Genomic DNA, 16,964 nt, shown 5'->3' with positions numbered 1-16,964 from the left:
TGGCAGCATAAATACAATATAAAACATAAAAAACACACACAGAAACACCATTGGTTGAACATTTTATAAATCATAATTGGCATTCACTTAAAATTTCAGGACTCCAAAGTAATCCATTATGGACTGACATTGACCGAAAAAAATGTGAAAGAAGATGGATATATTGGCTTAACACAAAAAGTCCTAATGGTTTAAATAGTAAATAATAAATTGACAAGAAAATAAAGACAATCTTAATTAAAAATTTTTACAAAACAAAATTTTTTTTATTAGTTTTAATCTTTACTTTTTCTATTCTCAACCCTATTTTTTTACTCCTATTTTCTTTCGCACTTATCTTTTTCTTTTTCCTAACCTTAACTTCTTTTTCTCTAAACCTAACTTTTTAATTTTTCTCTAAACCTAACTTCTTTATTTTTCCTTAAACCTAACCTTTTAATTTTTCCCTAAACCTAACCTTTTTATTTTTCTCTAAACCTAACATTTTAATTTTTCCCTAAACCTAACCTTTTTATTTTTCTCTAAACCTAATTTCTCTAAACCTAACCTTTTAATTTTTCCCTAAACCTAACCTTTTTATTTTTCTCTAAACCTAACCTTTTAATTTTTCCCTAAACCTAACCTTTTTATTTTTCTCTAAACCTAATTTCTCTAAACCTAACCTTTTAATTTTTCCCTAAACCTAACCTTTTTATTTTTCTCTAAACCTAATTTCTCTAAACCTAACCTTTTAGTTTTTCTCAAACCTTAATTTCTCTAAACCTAACCTTTTAAGTTTTCCCTAAACCTAACTTGTTATGTTTCCCTAACCTAACCTATGTATTTTCTCTAAACTACCTTTAATTTTGCCCTAAACCTAACCTTTTTATTTTTCTCTAAACCTAATTTCTCAAACCGAACCTTTTATTTTGTAGTTTTCTCTAAACCTAACCTTTTAATTTTCTCTAAACCTACCTTTTTAGTCTCTTCTAAACCTAACCCTTTTAGTCTTCTCTAAACCTAAAATTTTCATTTTCTTATTTTTTTTATATATTTTTATAGTTATTTTTATGATTATTTTTTTATTTTTTTATTTATTTTTTTACTTTTTATCTTATTTTATAAATTGATTTAATTCATTACAATGCATATTATAATTTGAAACAACAATTAAACAATAATCAAGAACACTGGAAATAACACGAAGCCAAAACGTAGAAGGCGGAGGCCTCAGGGAGGAGTCTATAAATAGGGGGGAGCTCTCCTTTCCCTCATTCAGAGTTGAGCCAGAGCAGAGGAAGGATCTCTGTATATTTACATCACAGTTTTGTGCCTAGCCTGAAGAAGACTGACACCAGTCGAAACGTCGCACTAGGCACGAATTTCATATTTCAGAGCTTTTATTAAAAAAAAGGATTTCATTTAATTTTCTTATTTTTTACAATTTTTTTATTTTTTCATTTTATTTTTTGATAAAAAAATTAAAAAAAAAATACAAAAAAACAATAACTACATAGAATATAAAAGTAATATATACACAAATTATACATAAGAAAAACATAGATATATATTATTTTTTAAGCAATAAAGCCGAAAGGGGAAAAGGAATGTGGCCAGAGGAGAACTGGCAGACTGTGAGGTATGGGAGGAGACGCAGGGAACGTCCCCCTACCTACACACGGGATGTGGGAGTGTGGAGAGGGAAGGACCGTGCAGTTCCTGCTCCTTTTAGGGAGCAGGCTCGTCCCTTCTTTCCTAACCCTAACCCTTACCCTAACCCTACCCTACCCTAACCCCGGTAACCCTAACCCTAACCCTAACCCTTCCCGGCCAATGCAACAACTTTTACTTATCCGAACTGATGTTATATCTTGTAAAACTATTTGTACTTCCTTTTGCGGAATCAAACCCTGGTCTCCCACCGTGACAAGCTGTCGTGTGTTTGTCACAGCCCCCTTTTAGTCTTGGCCATTCCACACACACCAAAGTTTCAGGTTGTGGGAGATGTATGGTGCGTGTGATCAGACACTCATCCTGGCCCGTCACTTTACTCCTCTCAGCCACTAGCCACCCCCACTGCTTTAAATAACTCTTATTGTACCGCAAACCTCCCCCGCCACCAAACTGTTTCTTTCAAGCCCTGGGAAAAGTCCTATAGCTGTGAAAACATGAAAAAAACAGCATGAGATGTATGATGGAGGAAAAAAAAAAAGGATATACACTCCCCGTCGGGGAATCGAACCCCGGTCTCCCGCGTGACAGGCGGGGATACTCACCACTATACTAACGAGGAGATGATGTCAGGCCTTGAGTCCCACTGTTTTTAAGACCGGCGAGGTGAGTGTTAGACCTTCCAAAGGTTGTGCTTTCACTCAAAATGGTGGCCTTCCTTTTTATTGCACCATAAGAGACTCCGGCTATTTTTAAATTGTAGAAAATCCGGTACGGCCACCTTTTAGCTTCCTCGAGCTATTCCTACACATTTCAAGTCCAGAGGACCCAAAGTGCTTTACACATTCACACGCTGACGGTAACAAGCTACTGGATAGTAGACACAGCTGTGCTCAGACTGTGTGTGTGAGAGAGAAAGGAAACATTCATGTAAGCATTGGTGGTTCAGTGGTAGAATTCTCGCCTGCCAGCCCGGGGCCAGCCGCGAATAGGTGTAATACGCCGACACCATGCAAACAGGACATGCCTGCAGACCCGAGTTCGATTCCCAGTTCCGGCAGAAGCTTATGTTACTTTACCCAATCTTTTCTATTTTTAAGTGTTTATATTCTAAAAAACAAATATTTATAATCAATAATCAATGCCAGTCATGCAAAATTATAAACCATTACTTCCACCCACTCATGGAAAAACCACATAACTCTTATGAAAAATGTATAAACAAATTTATACATTGTTTCGTTATTTATTTATTTATTTATTTGTTTCCTTTTTTTATATTGGTTTATTACCAATATATGGTTCCATTTCTGGAACTGATCTTGTTTTGGAAGACCAGTTCCAAAACAATGCATTATTTTGGAACTGATCTTAAATCTTGTATAAATGTACATTGACAGTCAATAAATTATATTCTATATGCATAGTGTAAATTGATCTCACATCATGTGTAATTTAGTAAAAAAAAAAAAAAGAAGCACATTTGTTGACATATTTATATTTACTTTGTATTAACAGAGGCAAACAACAGTTTAAATATTTACATATTCAACTTTTTACAATATAAAATCTTGCCATATTTACAGCATATCTAGATTTTTTTTTATCTATATAAATATATGGAATATAGAATAATAATAGAATACCTAAACATCTCAATAGAACCATGTAATATTTATTTTTTCTTTTCAGCCACCCATCTTTGTCGCTCTGCCTCATAAAAAGGTGATTTGCAGAATTCCTTCCAAGTCATCTCCTTAGCCATACCCTGAGACTTGTACATGGACAGAACCTTTGCAGGACAATATATGTATTTCCCTGCCACACCAGGGAACCCAGAGTGGATGTGTGGGCTGTTGGGACCTTGTTTGAGGTCCATGTGGCAGAACCTGCAAACCCGGCCAGTTGGCTGAGGTTCTGTTCTTTTTCTTTTCTTTTCAGCCCTCTCATCCACCCGCTTCTTGGTTTCCAGGAGTTCCTTTTGGAAAAAAGTGGTGGTGGAGAACTCCTCAAAGGTCATGTTGGGCTTTGATAGTCCATCTGCAGCGTATGTATCATAAACCTTTTTAGAGCAGTAAAAGTACCTAACGGGCCCCTGCTGAAAGAAGAAGTGAACGGAGGAGCCAGAAGTCTCATAACGAGACTTAGGCTGTCCGCAAGAAAGACACCTTTTGGTTTGTTTCTTCTTCTGCTGCTGCTGCTCTGATTGTTGACTCTGCTTTTGTAAAATTCCCTCCACTATTTTTTCTAGGGATTCGGCTGTAATTGGTGTTGCTGAAGCGGGAGCAGGTGGGTTGAAGACATCGGGCTGGATGGTGGTCACACGAACACTAGCTGGCTGGCCCTCAGTTAATGAGTGCCACAGTTCCTGTGTGTCCAGTAGTTTTTCAGGGCTTGTATTCATTGCAGAACTGGTGTTAAGGAGCTTTGCCACATGTTTCACATACCCAGAGATGTGTCGCTTAGTAGTTGGATGGAACATGCTGTTAGGATCCGTGGCAGCCTGATGAACAATCTCAGCATACTCCTGATCTACCACTTTCAGGATGTCTTTTTCCCCATGGTGTTTCTGAAGCAAGCCATCTATTGCCTCTTTCATTTGCGGGGTCCACCGTGTGTGGTCTAACACAAAGACACGTCCACCTGTCTTTACAGGTCCAGTGCGGGCACTTCTTGGTGAGGACCTCAGAGGAAGAGGATGTGAAGTCTCTGAAACACAATGAAGTAAGTAAAAATTATCAGTCTAAGGTATAAATTCCAAAATTTAATGCAGAAATGTATATACATAGCACTGTGTTTGCTCACCTTTTGGAGAAATTTGGAAAATTTCACAAGAGGAAGGACTAGAGGCCGGTTGGGAGGCTGATCCCTCAGCAGGCGGAGGAACAGTTACAGATGGAGGTTTTATTTCCTCAGTGTTGGGTGATGGCAGAGGAAGCTTTGGATGAGGTCCTTCTCCTCTTTTCAAAGACTTGTGCTTGTCCCAGTCAAGAGGTACTGGCCGACACCCTGGTTCTTTGTACTCAAGTCCAAATCTTTCTCCAGTGTCCCTGTTTGAGATGTGAAGTGCAGGGTACTTTTCCTGGCCAGTGATTCTTTTTGACGATGTATTTAACTCAGCTATCAAAGCTGGATCAAATACTGCAGGAAGGACAACTCCAGGCTGCTTCAGGTCCACCAGTCTCTGGTAGTTCCATCGCACAACTCCTGTCATGCCCTGCGCTTGGAACAGCTCAGTGGAGACCACATTTCCAGTTACCCACTGAGCCTGATGGAAATGGTAGCCCTCCTGCTGAGACGTACCTCGCACAGGAATCCAGATGGGGACCTTTGCTCCTTCTCCTGGCACATGGTTGAGCTGAAGCGTCCCACCATGTCTGTACATTATTCCCTCAGACAGCTCAGGGTCACTCAAGCATCCTCTGAGAATATGTACTCGCTGAATACGCCACGTCTTCAGCATAGAGAACTTGAACAGAGGGACGTCGTTAGGATCCTTGGCCAGGTGAAAATGCTTCATGACTCTCTCCACTCTGTCCAGCAGCTCTGTGGGCGGTGGTATTTTGGTCCTGCAGTGCTCCCGGATGTGTTGTTTTGTTGGATTGGGAGGCACAATACCACAGGACACATAGGCCTCCTTCAGCTTCTTCAAATCCTCCTCATCTACTACAGAGAAAGCAGCAGAGAGGAGCTGACAGAAAGTGCTGAAAAGAGGGTGATGTTCTGATGTGCACTCCCTTGAAAAGCGCTGCAGACAGTGGAACAAGTCCAGCTTCACAACAATGTTTGAATTGTAGCATGACCTTGAGGCACAGGTATTTGTTAGGGGTCCTGAAGTAGCTGCAGACACGATGGAAGGGGTTGTTCTCCAGGCATCCCAGTTTAAATGCTCACCAGGGATGGATTCTTCGATCTTGAAAGAAGCACAGCAATCCCTAAAAAAAATATGTGAAAGGATCTTTAACAATCAACGGAAAAATTAGTGAATAATTTCCCTAAAAATAAATAAATAAATAAATAAAGAAGAGATTTGGTCTGAATTTGATATCCTAAATCTTTTGTTTTCTCCACAAGATGGTAGCAGCAAGCATAAACATTACATATTTTTTTTAAATAGTCATGATTTTTAATTTGTAATATTAGTAGTATTTCAATTTTTGATGTTGTCTTTCTGTATGTGTCTCTCAGGTGAACCACAACAGATTTTGCTGCAGTTTGAAAAGCAGTGAAAGCAGTGGATGGCTGTTCGTACCTGTCCACCCAGTGGAAGCCTGCCTTCTCCACTCCAGCGTCATCGTACCTCTTGGCCATCCCCTGGTACATTGGTTCCAAGGATTTTTCACTCTCTGACTGAACCATGACCCAGGAGACAATTAACCAGTTTTCATTCATAATTGCATAGCTGGACATGGTTCCAGATGCTAAAGTGACCTTTCGTGCCACCTTCCTGGTGTGATCGGACCTGAAGACCTGCCCAAATGTGCCTTGGAGGAGTCTTGACAAGGCTGGCTCTTGACGTCTGTACTCCTCTAGCAAACAGTCTGTGAGGTAGAAGGCAGACACAGAGACACCACACCAGCCATTTGGGTCCTCATAGGAGTTGAATGGAAAGGGTGTGTGGCTTTTTCTGAAAAACTGCCCAATGGTCCTCTGTCCCTGTACCCCTGCCTCTGCATCCCAGACGCTCTCAATGGCCTGCAGATAAGCTAAATGAGCTCGTTCATATTTGAGATGCATGAGCTCATTCACTTGCTTGGCCATATCTGCAGGTGACTTTCCGGTGCGTCTGAGTTCATCCACGATTGACTTACAGATGGCCTTCTTGTAAGTGAGAAATGCAGGGAGCAGGTTGGTGAATCTTCTGGGCAGCTTCTCCAGCCAACGAGGACTGTCGGCAAACCAGGTCTTCCGACAAGACTTACAGCAAAGTCTTGACGACAGGATGTAATATTGCCCACTGGTCCCAACAATCACCCGAGGTCGGCCCACGCCAGCGGAAACAACTTGTGGTTGAGGACATCCATGAAGGCATGGGAGGTTGTAATTATTTTTCAGCCTTGACATTATTTCATTTTCAGGTTTCCAAATGAAGAATGGGTGAAGCTGAAAAAAGTTGGGCGACGGGAGCTCAGCCACTGTGTCAATGAGCTCAGGCTGCGGAGGATGACGCCAGAGGGAAATTGCATTGCCAACATTTCTCACAGGACGAGACCCAGGCCACAGCCCAAGATCTTGGAGCTCTGTCCTCATCCACAGTTTCTGGTGCTGAGAACAGTTCCAGCTGTTCATGTCATGATCATGCTGAATCACGGGCACATCAAAAGGTGGCTGAGCTGAGGAAGCTGTCATAAAAATATGAAAACACATGGAATTAGGTTCCTAATAATACAAAACAAAAAAACAAATTAAATTACAAATTTGTAGAATGTGTTCCAAATAGTAGCAACATTATTTACAAAATATTTGAAAGACAGTGTGGAAATGTTTTTATTAAATCAAACTACTCAGAGTAAAAAAACATAAATCATTTTTTGAATGCAATCTGTTCTTACTGTCTTCAGCACTGTCTGCAAAGGAAAGGACTCTCTGTGCAGAGGTTGAAGCTGCACTTGGACTGGAATCTGAAAAGAAGTGTTATCATTCTGTTATTTCTCTGTGGCTTCATTATAATTTTAAGACAACAGATAAAGTAGTTGTGAATAGTATCCAGATAGTGGTACCTATGCAACAAGCAGATCTTTAAAGATTAGTTGAAACTAACCTTTAACCTCTGATTCTTTTGCACTTGCTGTTTCCTTCACCATAAATGACAGCTGTGATGGAAGGGCCACCGGCATTTTTTGTGTGATTGCCAGGACTGTAAATAGTCAGAAGAAAATAAAAATAAAGTTTATTGCCTAAAGATATTTAAAAGTATAAGATTTCTATTCAAGAATATAATTTAAAACTCTTTACTGTCAGCTGTTGAGGATTCTGGTTTACCTGATGCGTCAGAAGGCCTGGATACCGTTGCAGTTGGTCCTAAATGAAGAGAATATATCAGTCACTGTGTAAATCACAACTGAACTCAACAGATGGCGTTGGTGAAAACTCAAAAAGTTGTACTTTTATTCCTTCTGCTCATCAGACTTCTAAAAATATTTAGAAGGTCATTTCCAAATGTGGGAAACAAAACAGACTACAAATTGAACACTTGACTGTTAGCTTTAGCAGGAGGAACAACAGCACTTAAATAAACATGCTGTTAGTAACAAAAAAAAAAAAAAAAAAAAGGTAAGCATGCAGAATTGAAATATATACTCACCAGCATCTCCATCAATTCATAGTCCTTTGACATGCAGAGTAACGGTCGCAAACAGCGATATTGTAACAGGAACTTGACCGGAACGTGGCCAGAACACAAGAACATGGTCAAGGCTCAGGGTTGGAGGGTTATTCATCATATTAGAGAATAACACTCCAGTTCTGAAACCTCCGATTTGAAGGAAAACCTGTCTTTGCTCTTGAAGATGCTTTTGACACGGGGGTTCTCTCTGTGTCCGCTGACCCTGACACTGTGTACACAGAGACAAATGTGTGAGAGAAACTAAGTGCAAGCAGAACATATGTTAGAATGTCAGCAATCGAAACCATAGTCTGTTTACTGCTCAAGATTTTAGAGGGTGAGATGTTTAGCATTGCAGCCTCCAATCCTTCGTCCTCCTCCATCACTATAAGAGACAAAATATTAATTGTATACAAAAATTAAGGATCAATCTGGGTGGAATATTTAATTTTTAAGGCAATATTTGCCCTGTCATCTTAACACTTTTAATACACTATTCTTAACTGCTCACCCAGACATTTATCTGGTTCACCGGATGGTGTGTTGGTTTGACTGGAGGAGGACTGTTGTTTCTTGAGCAGGTACTGCTGCAGCTTCTGCATCCTGGTCCCATGAAGGCAGCTCTTCAGTATGAAATCAGCATAGCCATCTTCTCTTCCATCCCAAATTTCTTTCCAAGTGCTCTTGGCCCGAGAGCCAAAACCAACCAGCTGGTCATCTTCAGAAGAGGCTGCTGTAATTTTGCTGGCTTCATAGTCCAGGGCATCTTTAATCTCTTTAAAACTGAGAGCATATTTAACAAAAGTTAACAGGTTGACTTTGCTAAGGCTCTCAGTTATACAGATCCCAGCTTCCTCCTCCTTCTGGAGGTTTCTGATGAGGTACAAAGTGTAACCTGCATCATTTTCCAAGAGCCATCGGAAACACTTCCCTTTGTACTTTCCAAATTGGAGGCTGTAATCTCCCAGGACCTCTGACACATCTGTGACATCCCCTCCTCTTTCCCGGACCACAGTCAAAGCATTCTGCCGCACAACATCCTCTCTCTTAGGCTCAGACTTGTCCCACAGACTGGGATTATTTTTTATCTTCTTGGCCTCAGGAGAGGGATCCTGAAGAAGGAAGCCAAGAGGCCCCTTGCGGAAAACCACACTTCGTCTCCCTGGATAAAAAATGGTCTTCTTCATTTTGACCTGGTGTGGAGCAAAAAAGGATGAATCGGGTATTAAACAAAATACTTTAAAACCTTTGAAATACATTTTCTTTAAATGTTACGATTAATACATTAGAGCTAATCAATGTAGAACAGTACATTTTAATAAAATTCCATTTTTAAATAAAACATAAATAAAACAAGGTTTTGTTGTGGAAAAAAAATATTTTATCTAGAGTCTGGAAATGGCCTAATTAGAAATGTATTAAAACAAATACACCCAAAGTCAAGAGGGACATAAGATATAATTTTTTATCTATGTTTTTATTTACTTCTACTGTAATCAGATCTCCATTTACGAGTATAATCTGATTTGAAAGAGACGTGTTTGATCATCTCACAAAATAAATTGACAGATTGAAATGGAATATATGATTTAGTAAAAATGCTGACTTTATCATCATCATCATACGTTTGACATGATACGATAGTCCAACATACTGTACATACAGTAGCAATGACAATAGTTGCGGTTTGTTAGGCAGTGTCATAATATTTAAGACATCAGAATGATTTTAATTCAGCTTCAGTGTCAGGCACCGACAAATACACCAAATATAACATTAAATCAGAAGACGAATTATAAAACTAGATAACGCCAGACACCGTAGTAGTACGAAGTAACGCTCCCGCTACATGTAATATATTCGGCCGAAAAGACGCGATCATGACGAAAAACATGTTTTATATCCATCGGCATCACTTACCTAATAAAATGAAGAAGGATGGATGTGAAGATATCGCTTTTCTTTGATATGTTTCCCCTTCTCCGCGTAACGCCGGTAATTTCTCCTAAAAATCTCAGTCGAAAAGCCGGAAAGTTGCCTTCTTCTGAATCCAAGCAAGGAGGGGGGCGTGTCACTCCCGGACATGAGATTGGACAGCGCCACCACGGCATAGTGGTCAAAAATATATTGCGTCCGTAATGCATCAATTTTTTTTTTTTTTTACTTGTATGAGCAGCGTTACATAAAAAGGTAGCACATATGGTGTATGATGCAGATAAAAAAGGTAGTAGTCTCCCCGTCGGGGAATTGAACCCCGGTCTCCCGCGTGACAGGCGGGGATACTGACCACTATACTAACGAGGAGCTGCAAGAGACTCTCCACCTGGTGTTATCGGGTCCAGCTGAGGCAACCTAGAGGTTGCCTCAGCTGGACCTCCACTCGCCTCCACTCGCCTCCACTCGCCTGCCACCCGCGTGGCAGGCGAGAATTCTACCACTGAACCACCAATGCTTACACATCCATCGTCATGCCCTTGCACAGACACACACATTCTTGTTCTTCCACCAAACTGGTAACTTGCTATTGACTTCCATACATGTCAGTTACTGAATTCATGACTACCCCTAAACAAGTTGCTCCACAGTGTTAGGACTGGGCTTTGGTCTCTATAAGGTCCATCAGTCTTCAGATGACTATATATTTTGTAACTAGTAACTCTAAAACCTCCACTCAACCTCTAGGTTGCCTCAGCTGGACCTGATAACACCAGGTGGAGGGTCCCTTGCAGCTCCTCGTTAGTATAGTGGTGAGTATCCCCGCCTGTCACGCGGGAGACCGGGGTTCAATTCCCCGACGGGGAGACTGTTACCTTTTTTATAATATGCAAAGATTTGCATATTTCATGTTGTTTCCACATATCATCTCCAAAGTCTGCTGGACTTCGGGTTGCGCCGTCTGAGCTGTTTGGGATTCCCTCCATAATTTTCCCTCAGAAACCACAGAGGGGAAGCCGTGCTTTCTGATTGGCTACCTGTCACATTCAACAGGCTGCGTTAACGCTCCCAGTTGGATCGGAGCGACCTCGACGATCTGCCATAACACACCACACACTACAGGATCATCGGTTACGAAATCAAAAGAGACAATCTTAGAACGTTGGGATGCCCAACGTTCTAAGATTGTCGTAAGGGGAGAACCGGGGCAAAAAATCGTGTAGTGTGAACTATTGCCTCAGGTAGTCGAGGTGCCCTTCTTCTCTATTTACGTCTTCTGATTACTGAAGGGCAATATAGTATACAGACTTCATAATCTGCACTGTTTGGGTTGAATGCAGTATTTATTTCCATTTTGGCTTTATGTTGTTTAGTTTTTATTTAAGTGCGGTTTTTGTTAATGGAGACTGAGAATCCATTTTATTTTTGGTTGTTTTATTTTGTTTATCAGTGCCAGTGTTAAGTGTTCTTTTGAAAATGAAGTGTATCTATCTTTGGCAGGAAATTGCATGCATTATTACGTCATTTCAATTAAATCAGTTTATGAAGGTCTTCAAACAATATTATTGTTTATCGCAATAATTTTTGAGACAATTAATCGCTCAGCAAAATTTGTTATCGTGACAGGCCTACTAGTAGCTCCAAAACCTCCACTCAACCTCTAGGTTGCCTCAGCTGGACTTGAAAACCCCAGATGGCGGATCTCTTGCAGCTCCTCGTTAGTATAGTGGTGAGTATCCCCGCCTGTCACGCGGGAGACCGGGGTTCAATTCCCCGACGGGGAGATTAATGCCTTTTTTTATCTGCATCATACACCATATGTGCTACCTTTTTATGTAACGTCGCTCATACAAGTAAAAAAAAAAAGTTGTTGCATTGGCCGGGAATCGAACCCGGGCCTCCCGCGTGGCAGGCGAGAATTCTACCACTGAACCACCAATGCTTACACATCCATTGTCATGCCCTTGCACAGACACACACATTCTTGTTCTTCCACCAAACTGGTAACTTGCTATTGACTTCCATACATGTCAGTTACTGAATTCATGCCTACCCCTAAACAAGTTGTTCCACAGTGTTAGGACTGGGCTTTGGTCTCTATAAGGCCCATCAGTCTTCAGATGACAATATATTTTGTAACTAGTAACTCTAAAACCTCCACTCAACCTCTAGGTTGCCTCAGCTGGACCCGATAACACCAGGTGGAGAGTCTCTTGCAGCTCCTCGTTAGTATAGTGGTGAGTATCCCCGCCTGTCACGCGGGAGACCGGGGTTCAATTCCCCGACGGGGAGACTAGTACCTTTTTTATCTGCATTGCATCATACACCATATGTGCTACCTTTTTATGTAACGTCGCTCATACAAGTAAAAAAAAAGTTGTTGCATTGGCCGGGAATCGAACCCGGGCCTCCCGCGTGGCAGGCGAGAATTCTACCACTGAACCACCAATGCTTACATGAATAGTTTCCTGCTCTCTCACACACACAGTCTGAGCGCAGCTGTGTCTACTATCCAGTAGCTTGTTGCCGTCAGCGTGTGAATGTGTAAAGCACTTTGGGTCCTCTGGACTTGAAATGTGTAGGAATAGCTCGAGGAAGCTAAAAGGTGGCAGTACCGGCTTTTCTACAATTTAAAAATAGCCGGAGTCTCTTATGGTGCAATAAAAAGGAAGGCCACCATTTTGAGTGAAAGCACAACCTTTGGAAGGTCTAACACTCACCTCGCCGGTCTTAAAAACAGTGGGACTCAAGGCCTGACATCATCTCCTCGTTAGTATAGTGGTGAGTATCCCCGCCTGTCACGCGGGAGACCGGGGTTCGATTCCCCGACGGGGAGTGTATATCCTTTTTTTTTCATACATCTCATGCTGTTTTTTTTTCATTTTTTCACAGCTATAGGACTTTTCCCAGGGCTTGATAGAAACAGTTTGGTGGCGGGGGAGGTTTGCAGTACAATAAGAGTTATTTAAAGCAGTGGGGGTGGCTAGTGGCTGAGAGGAGTAAAGTAACGGGCCAGGATGAGTGTCTGGTCACACCCACCATACATCTCCCACAACCTGAAACTTTGGTGTGTGTGGAATGGCCAAGACTAAAAAGGGGCTGTGACAAACACACGACAGCTTGTCACGGTGGGAGACCAGGGTTTGATTCCGCAAAAGGAAGTACAAATAGTTTTACAAGATATAACATCAGTTCGGATAAGTAAAAGTTGTTGCATTGGCCGGGAATCGAACCCGGGCCTCCCGCGTGGCAGGCGAGAATTCTACCACTGAACCACCAATGCTTACATGCTAGGCTATCCCCACAACAGGCAGACAAACATGCAGACAAACACGTGGGAGCTGTAGTGGGTCGGAGGTTTTTCTATGGGGCGTGGTATGTATCAGATATCATCTCCTTGTTATTATAGTGGTGAGTATCCCCGCCTGTCACGCGGGAGACCGGGGTTCGATTCCCCGACGGGGAGTGAAACTTCAATTTGTTTTGTTGTGGAAGGTTCTTTGCTTACTGTTTTATGCACAATGAATACCAGCAAGACAGACTTAAAATGTGGCAAGGACATTTGGTTCAAAATTATTGGTTCACAGGTTATAGTATAATTAAGCTTAACTCTCTTAACTTTTCCTGTTCATTCTCTATGGTAGTTCTTAACACTACGGATGTAATGCACTGTTTGACCACCAGGGGATTTTAGGAGCGCTGTTTCCACGTATTCTCTGTGATTACATATATATATATATATATATATATATTTTTTTTTTTTTTAACTGCCTAAAATCCTCTAGCTTTTAGGCTTTTGGTGAACTACGCTTATAGTCGGCTGCTCCCCGTGTGGCAGGCGAGACCACGGAACCACCAATGCCTAGATATTGGGCAATACCGCAACAGGCAGACATACATGCAGAAAGACACACAAACCATTCATCATCTCCTCGTTAGTATAGTGGTGAGTATCCCCGCCTGTCACGCGGGAGACCGGGGTTCGATTCCCCGACGGGGAGTGAAGTTCGTTTTTGTTTTTGTTTTTAGTTGTGGAAGGTTCTTTACTTATTGTTTTCGGCACAATGAATACCAGCAAGACAGACTTAAAATGTGGCAATAACAAAAATTATTTGTTCACAGGCACAGCATTAACGACTTGATGCTGCTTTGCAGCTGCTGTTGAGCATGACAAAGTAGCTTAATTAGTATCTTGAAAGTGCTTAGAGTTATTTCACAAGCACTGAATTTTTTAGCACGATTTTGAGAAAAAGGTAAAAAATTTGGGCATAAGACTTCCGGTTGGACCGCAAGATGGAGTAGACGCTTTTTCCGAAGCTCCCACCTCGAACATTACTACTCTACTAATTTTCACTTCGTGTCTGTTAATCCAATAGTAACTATAAGGTTACACTGGAACCCCGACCAGTTAGTCAAACGATGACCAGCAGAACAAAGAAAGAAGAGCAGAAAAAGGAGGAGGGGAACATCATGGCGGTGCTAACGGCTACGCTAGCCAAGCACAAGAAATCCCTCTCAGCGGAGTTCAATGCGGCGTTTACTAAACTCTAAACAAAACTGGAGCGATTTGAATCTACCATTGCCACCCACCACCAGCGTATTTCATCACTGGAGAATGTGGCCACTACCATGAGCGATGACATACAGGCAATTCAAGCTGATCTAGCTATGGTGACCGGAGAGAACAACAGGCTGAAAGCTAAGCTAATTGACTTGGAAAGTAGGAGCCGCGCAACAACGCCAGGTTGGTGGGACTCCCTGAAGGCATAGAAGGATCGCATCCGACAACATTTTTTTCCCAACTACTTCTGGAGGTCTTCGGGGAAGATGTGTTGAAGAAGGCTCCAGAGCTGGATCGAGCACACCGGATGCTAACGGGGAACCGGGGCCCGGTGAGAAACCTAGAGCCGTAATCGTGTGTTTCCACAACTATCTAATCAGGGAGCTCGTTACACGCAAAGCCAGAGAGTTACGAGGCAAGTTGAAATACAAAGGTACCCCGTTTCACATTTTTGAAGATTACTGCCCAGAGGTCTTACAGCAGCGCTCAGCTTACCGCGGGATCATGAAAGAACTGTATGATCGAGGGCTCAAGCCTGCTTTGCGCTACCCAGCCAAACTATTCATCGTGACCGAGAATGGGAGTCGAAGGTTCCTGGCTACACCTGAGGACGCCAAGCGCTATATTGGCTCTACTCATCCACCCAACTCTAGCCCGCCAGGGGAATAATTGTTAGCTGGATCCGAGCATGTTTTTCATGTTTTTTTTCTTCTTTTTTTTCTCTGTGGTATTAATCTAGCCACTTGCAGAACTCAGACGATTCTTCATAGCTTGTTTGATGCAAAGCTATCTCTAAAAATTCTATACTTTATTATTATTATTACTATTCCGAACAACCTATACAATTAAAATTAACCTTGAACCTGATTACTTTTATATACACTGGGCTGTAATGCCCGTCTGTATGCCCAATGGACTAGTAATTTAGGGCCAGCACATCTATCTTGAGGTGTCTTAGGCTATTTTGTGATTTTACTTAGTAACAGAGTTTTTTCAGAAGTTCTTCTACAGTCATATTGGTTGAATTTGTGGCTGTCGGGTTTGAGCTGGTTGTCTTCTGACAAGTGACCACTCTTAATTTTGGGAGGAGGAAAATGTTAGTCTAAAATGAGGGAAGTCTTGCAGGGGATAGAAGATACCCTGCTGTGCGATGGACACGTTAATGTTTGTTTTTGCTTTAAAGGGGGTCTGGGTCCAGATGCATGTGTTGTTAGTCGTGGTATAGATGTGAGTGAGGGTGTGTGTGTTTTTTTTTTTTTGTTTGTTTGTTGTTGTTTTTTTTTCCTTTTTTCTTTCTGTCTCCTTCTCTTACAGTTGTTGGCCAACAATATGCCAAGTACCAGTCTCCTCTCAGCCAAATTTGGACTGCGACACAGCAATGTGTACACCTCTTGTGGAATAGTAAGGTATGACCAGCACAGGTAATAATTTGAGGGTGGTTTCGTGGAACGTGAGAGGTTTGGGAAATACCACTAAGATTGCTAAAGTAATGGCCCATTTGCAACAACTTAAAGGGGACATATTCTTCTTACAAGAAACACACCTTCGTAACAGAGAAATAATGCGACTTAAAAGAAGCTGGATTAGCCATGTATTTCATTCTAGATTCAATGCCAAGGCGCGAGGAACAGCCGTACTTATTCGTAATAATGTTATGTTTGAACAACACAAAATAATAGCGGACACGGAGGGCCGTTTCATAATTGTGTTTGGCAAGTTGCAAAACTCTCTGGCCATACTAGCTTGTGTCTACGGTCCAAATTGGGATGACGACACCTTTGTGTCTAGACTCTTTTCATCTATGCCTGACATTGAAAAGTATTATTTAATTTTAGGGGGAGACTTTAACATGATCCAGGATGCCCTTTTGGACAGATCCTCAAAAAAAACTATCTCATTATCTAATGCTGCTAAAAGTCTTAATGCTTATAAAGCTGAGTTGGGACTGGTGGATCCGTGGAGACATGGGAACCCGGTACTTAAGCAGTTTTCCTTCTTTTCCCATGTCCACCGTACCTATACACGCATAGATTTTTTCCTTCTTGATGTCAGACTGCTCTCTAAAGTAAAAGCCTGTGATTATCACACTATAGCTATATCCGACCACTCGCCAGTCTCCTTAGATTTAGAATTACTCTGTCAGTCTCGCGGTTTCAAATTTTGGAGATTTAATTCTATACTGCTTACAAAGGAGGATTATAAACAGTTTTTAAAAAATCAGCTTTCACTTTACTTTGATCTTAATGATTCTCCAGATGTATCGAGAAGCACCCTCTGGGAAGCCTCAAAAGCATATATAAGAGGTCAGCTCATTAGCTTTACTTCTAATTTGACAAGGAAGAGGTTACATTACACCAATGACTTACTGAACCAGATTAAAGAGGTGGATTCTAAATATGCAGCCAACCCGGATCCTGACCTTTACAATGAACGTGTAAAACTTCAAACCGATTTCAATCTGACTACCTCTACGAATACTTTAATTCAACTAAC

At 41.4% G+C, this 16,964-nt stretch overlaps 3 protein-coding genes, 1 long non-coding RNA gene and 10 other non-coding genes across 15 annotated transcripts in view; 7 read left to right on the top strand and 7 right to left on the bottom strand.

Moving 5' to 3' along the window:
* LOC102228431 (NLR family CARD domain-containing protein 3-like) overlaps positions 1-16,964 on the top strand; it is a 971,185-nt gene that overhangs the window by 330,665 nt on the left and 623,556 nt on the right. The window lies entirely within an intron of this gene.
* The window catches only part of LOC102223602 (CD48 antigen-like), a 40,653-nt gene that overhangs the window by 19,360 nt on the left and 4,329 nt on the right, over positions 1-16,964 (bottom strand). The gene's annotated exons all lie outside the window — the stretch shown is intronic.
* Positions 1,557-5,925, top strand: LOC111607603. Its single transcript, XR_002752365.1, has 3 exons — positions 1,557-2,316; positions 4,306-4,374; positions 5,839-5,925. It is a non-coding gene; the product is annotated as an uncharacterized LOC111607603 (long non-coding RNA).
* trnad-guc lies at positions 2,201-2,272 on the bottom strand. The gene has a single exon. It is a non-coding gene; the product is annotated as a tRNA-Asp (tRNA).
* Positions 5,214-10,098, bottom strand: LOC111607590. The gene is made up of 9 exons (XM_023329372.1): positions 9,896-10,098; positions 8,487-9,168; positions 8,295-8,360; positions 7,633-8,204; positions 7,412-7,507; positions 7,203-7,271; positions 5,903-6,992; positions 5,454-5,585; positions 5,214-5,316 (listed from the first exon to the last, which is right to left on the bottom strand). Exons 5-9 carry the CDS (start codon positions 7,485-7,487, stop codon positions 5,310-5,312), a joined length of 1,374 nt encoding a protein of 457 aa, XP_023185140.1. The 5' UTR covers positions 7,488-7,507; positions 7,633-8,204; positions 8,295-8,360; positions 8,487-9,168; positions 9,896-10,098; the 3' UTR covers positions 5,214-5,309.
* On the bottom strand, positions 10,208-10,279 carry trnad-guc. Its single transcript has one exon. It is a non-coding gene; the product is annotated as a tRNA-Asp (tRNA).
* trnad-guc lies at positions 10,706-10,777 on the top strand. The gene has a single exon. It is a non-coding gene; the product is annotated as a tRNA-Asp (tRNA).
* Positions 11,623-11,694, top strand: trnad-guc. Its single transcript has one exon. It is a non-coding gene; the product is annotated as a tRNA-Asp (tRNA).
* Positions 11,782-11,852, bottom strand: trnag-gcc. Its single transcript has one exon. It is a non-coding gene; the product is annotated as a tRNA-Gly (tRNA).
* On the top strand, positions 12,131-12,202 carry trnad-guc. Its single transcript has one exon. It is a non-coding gene; the product is annotated as a tRNA-Asp (tRNA).
* Positions 12,292-12,362, bottom strand: trnag-gcc. The gene has a single exon. It is a non-coding gene; the product is annotated as a tRNA-Gly (tRNA).
* On the top strand, positions 12,675-12,746 carry trnad-guc. The gene has a single exon. It is a non-coding gene; the product is annotated as a tRNA-Asp (tRNA).
* On the bottom strand, positions 13,123-13,193 carry trnag-gcc. The gene has a single exon. It is a non-coding gene; the product is annotated as a tRNA-Gly (tRNA).
* trnad-guc lies at positions 13,840-13,911 on the top strand. The gene has a single exon. It is a non-coding gene; the product is annotated as a tRNA-Asp (tRNA).

This window comes from Xiphophorus maculatus, chromosome 24, assembly GCF_002775205.1.
Source record: "Xiphophorus maculatus strain JP 163 A chromosome 24, X_maculatus-5.0-male, whole genome shotgun sequence".
Taxonomy (NCBI): domain Eukaryota; kingdom Metazoa; phylum Chordata; class Actinopteri; order Cyprinodontiformes; family Poeciliidae; genus Xiphophorus; species Xiphophorus maculatus.
This window is presented reverse-complemented; position numbering and strand designations above follow the sequence as displayed.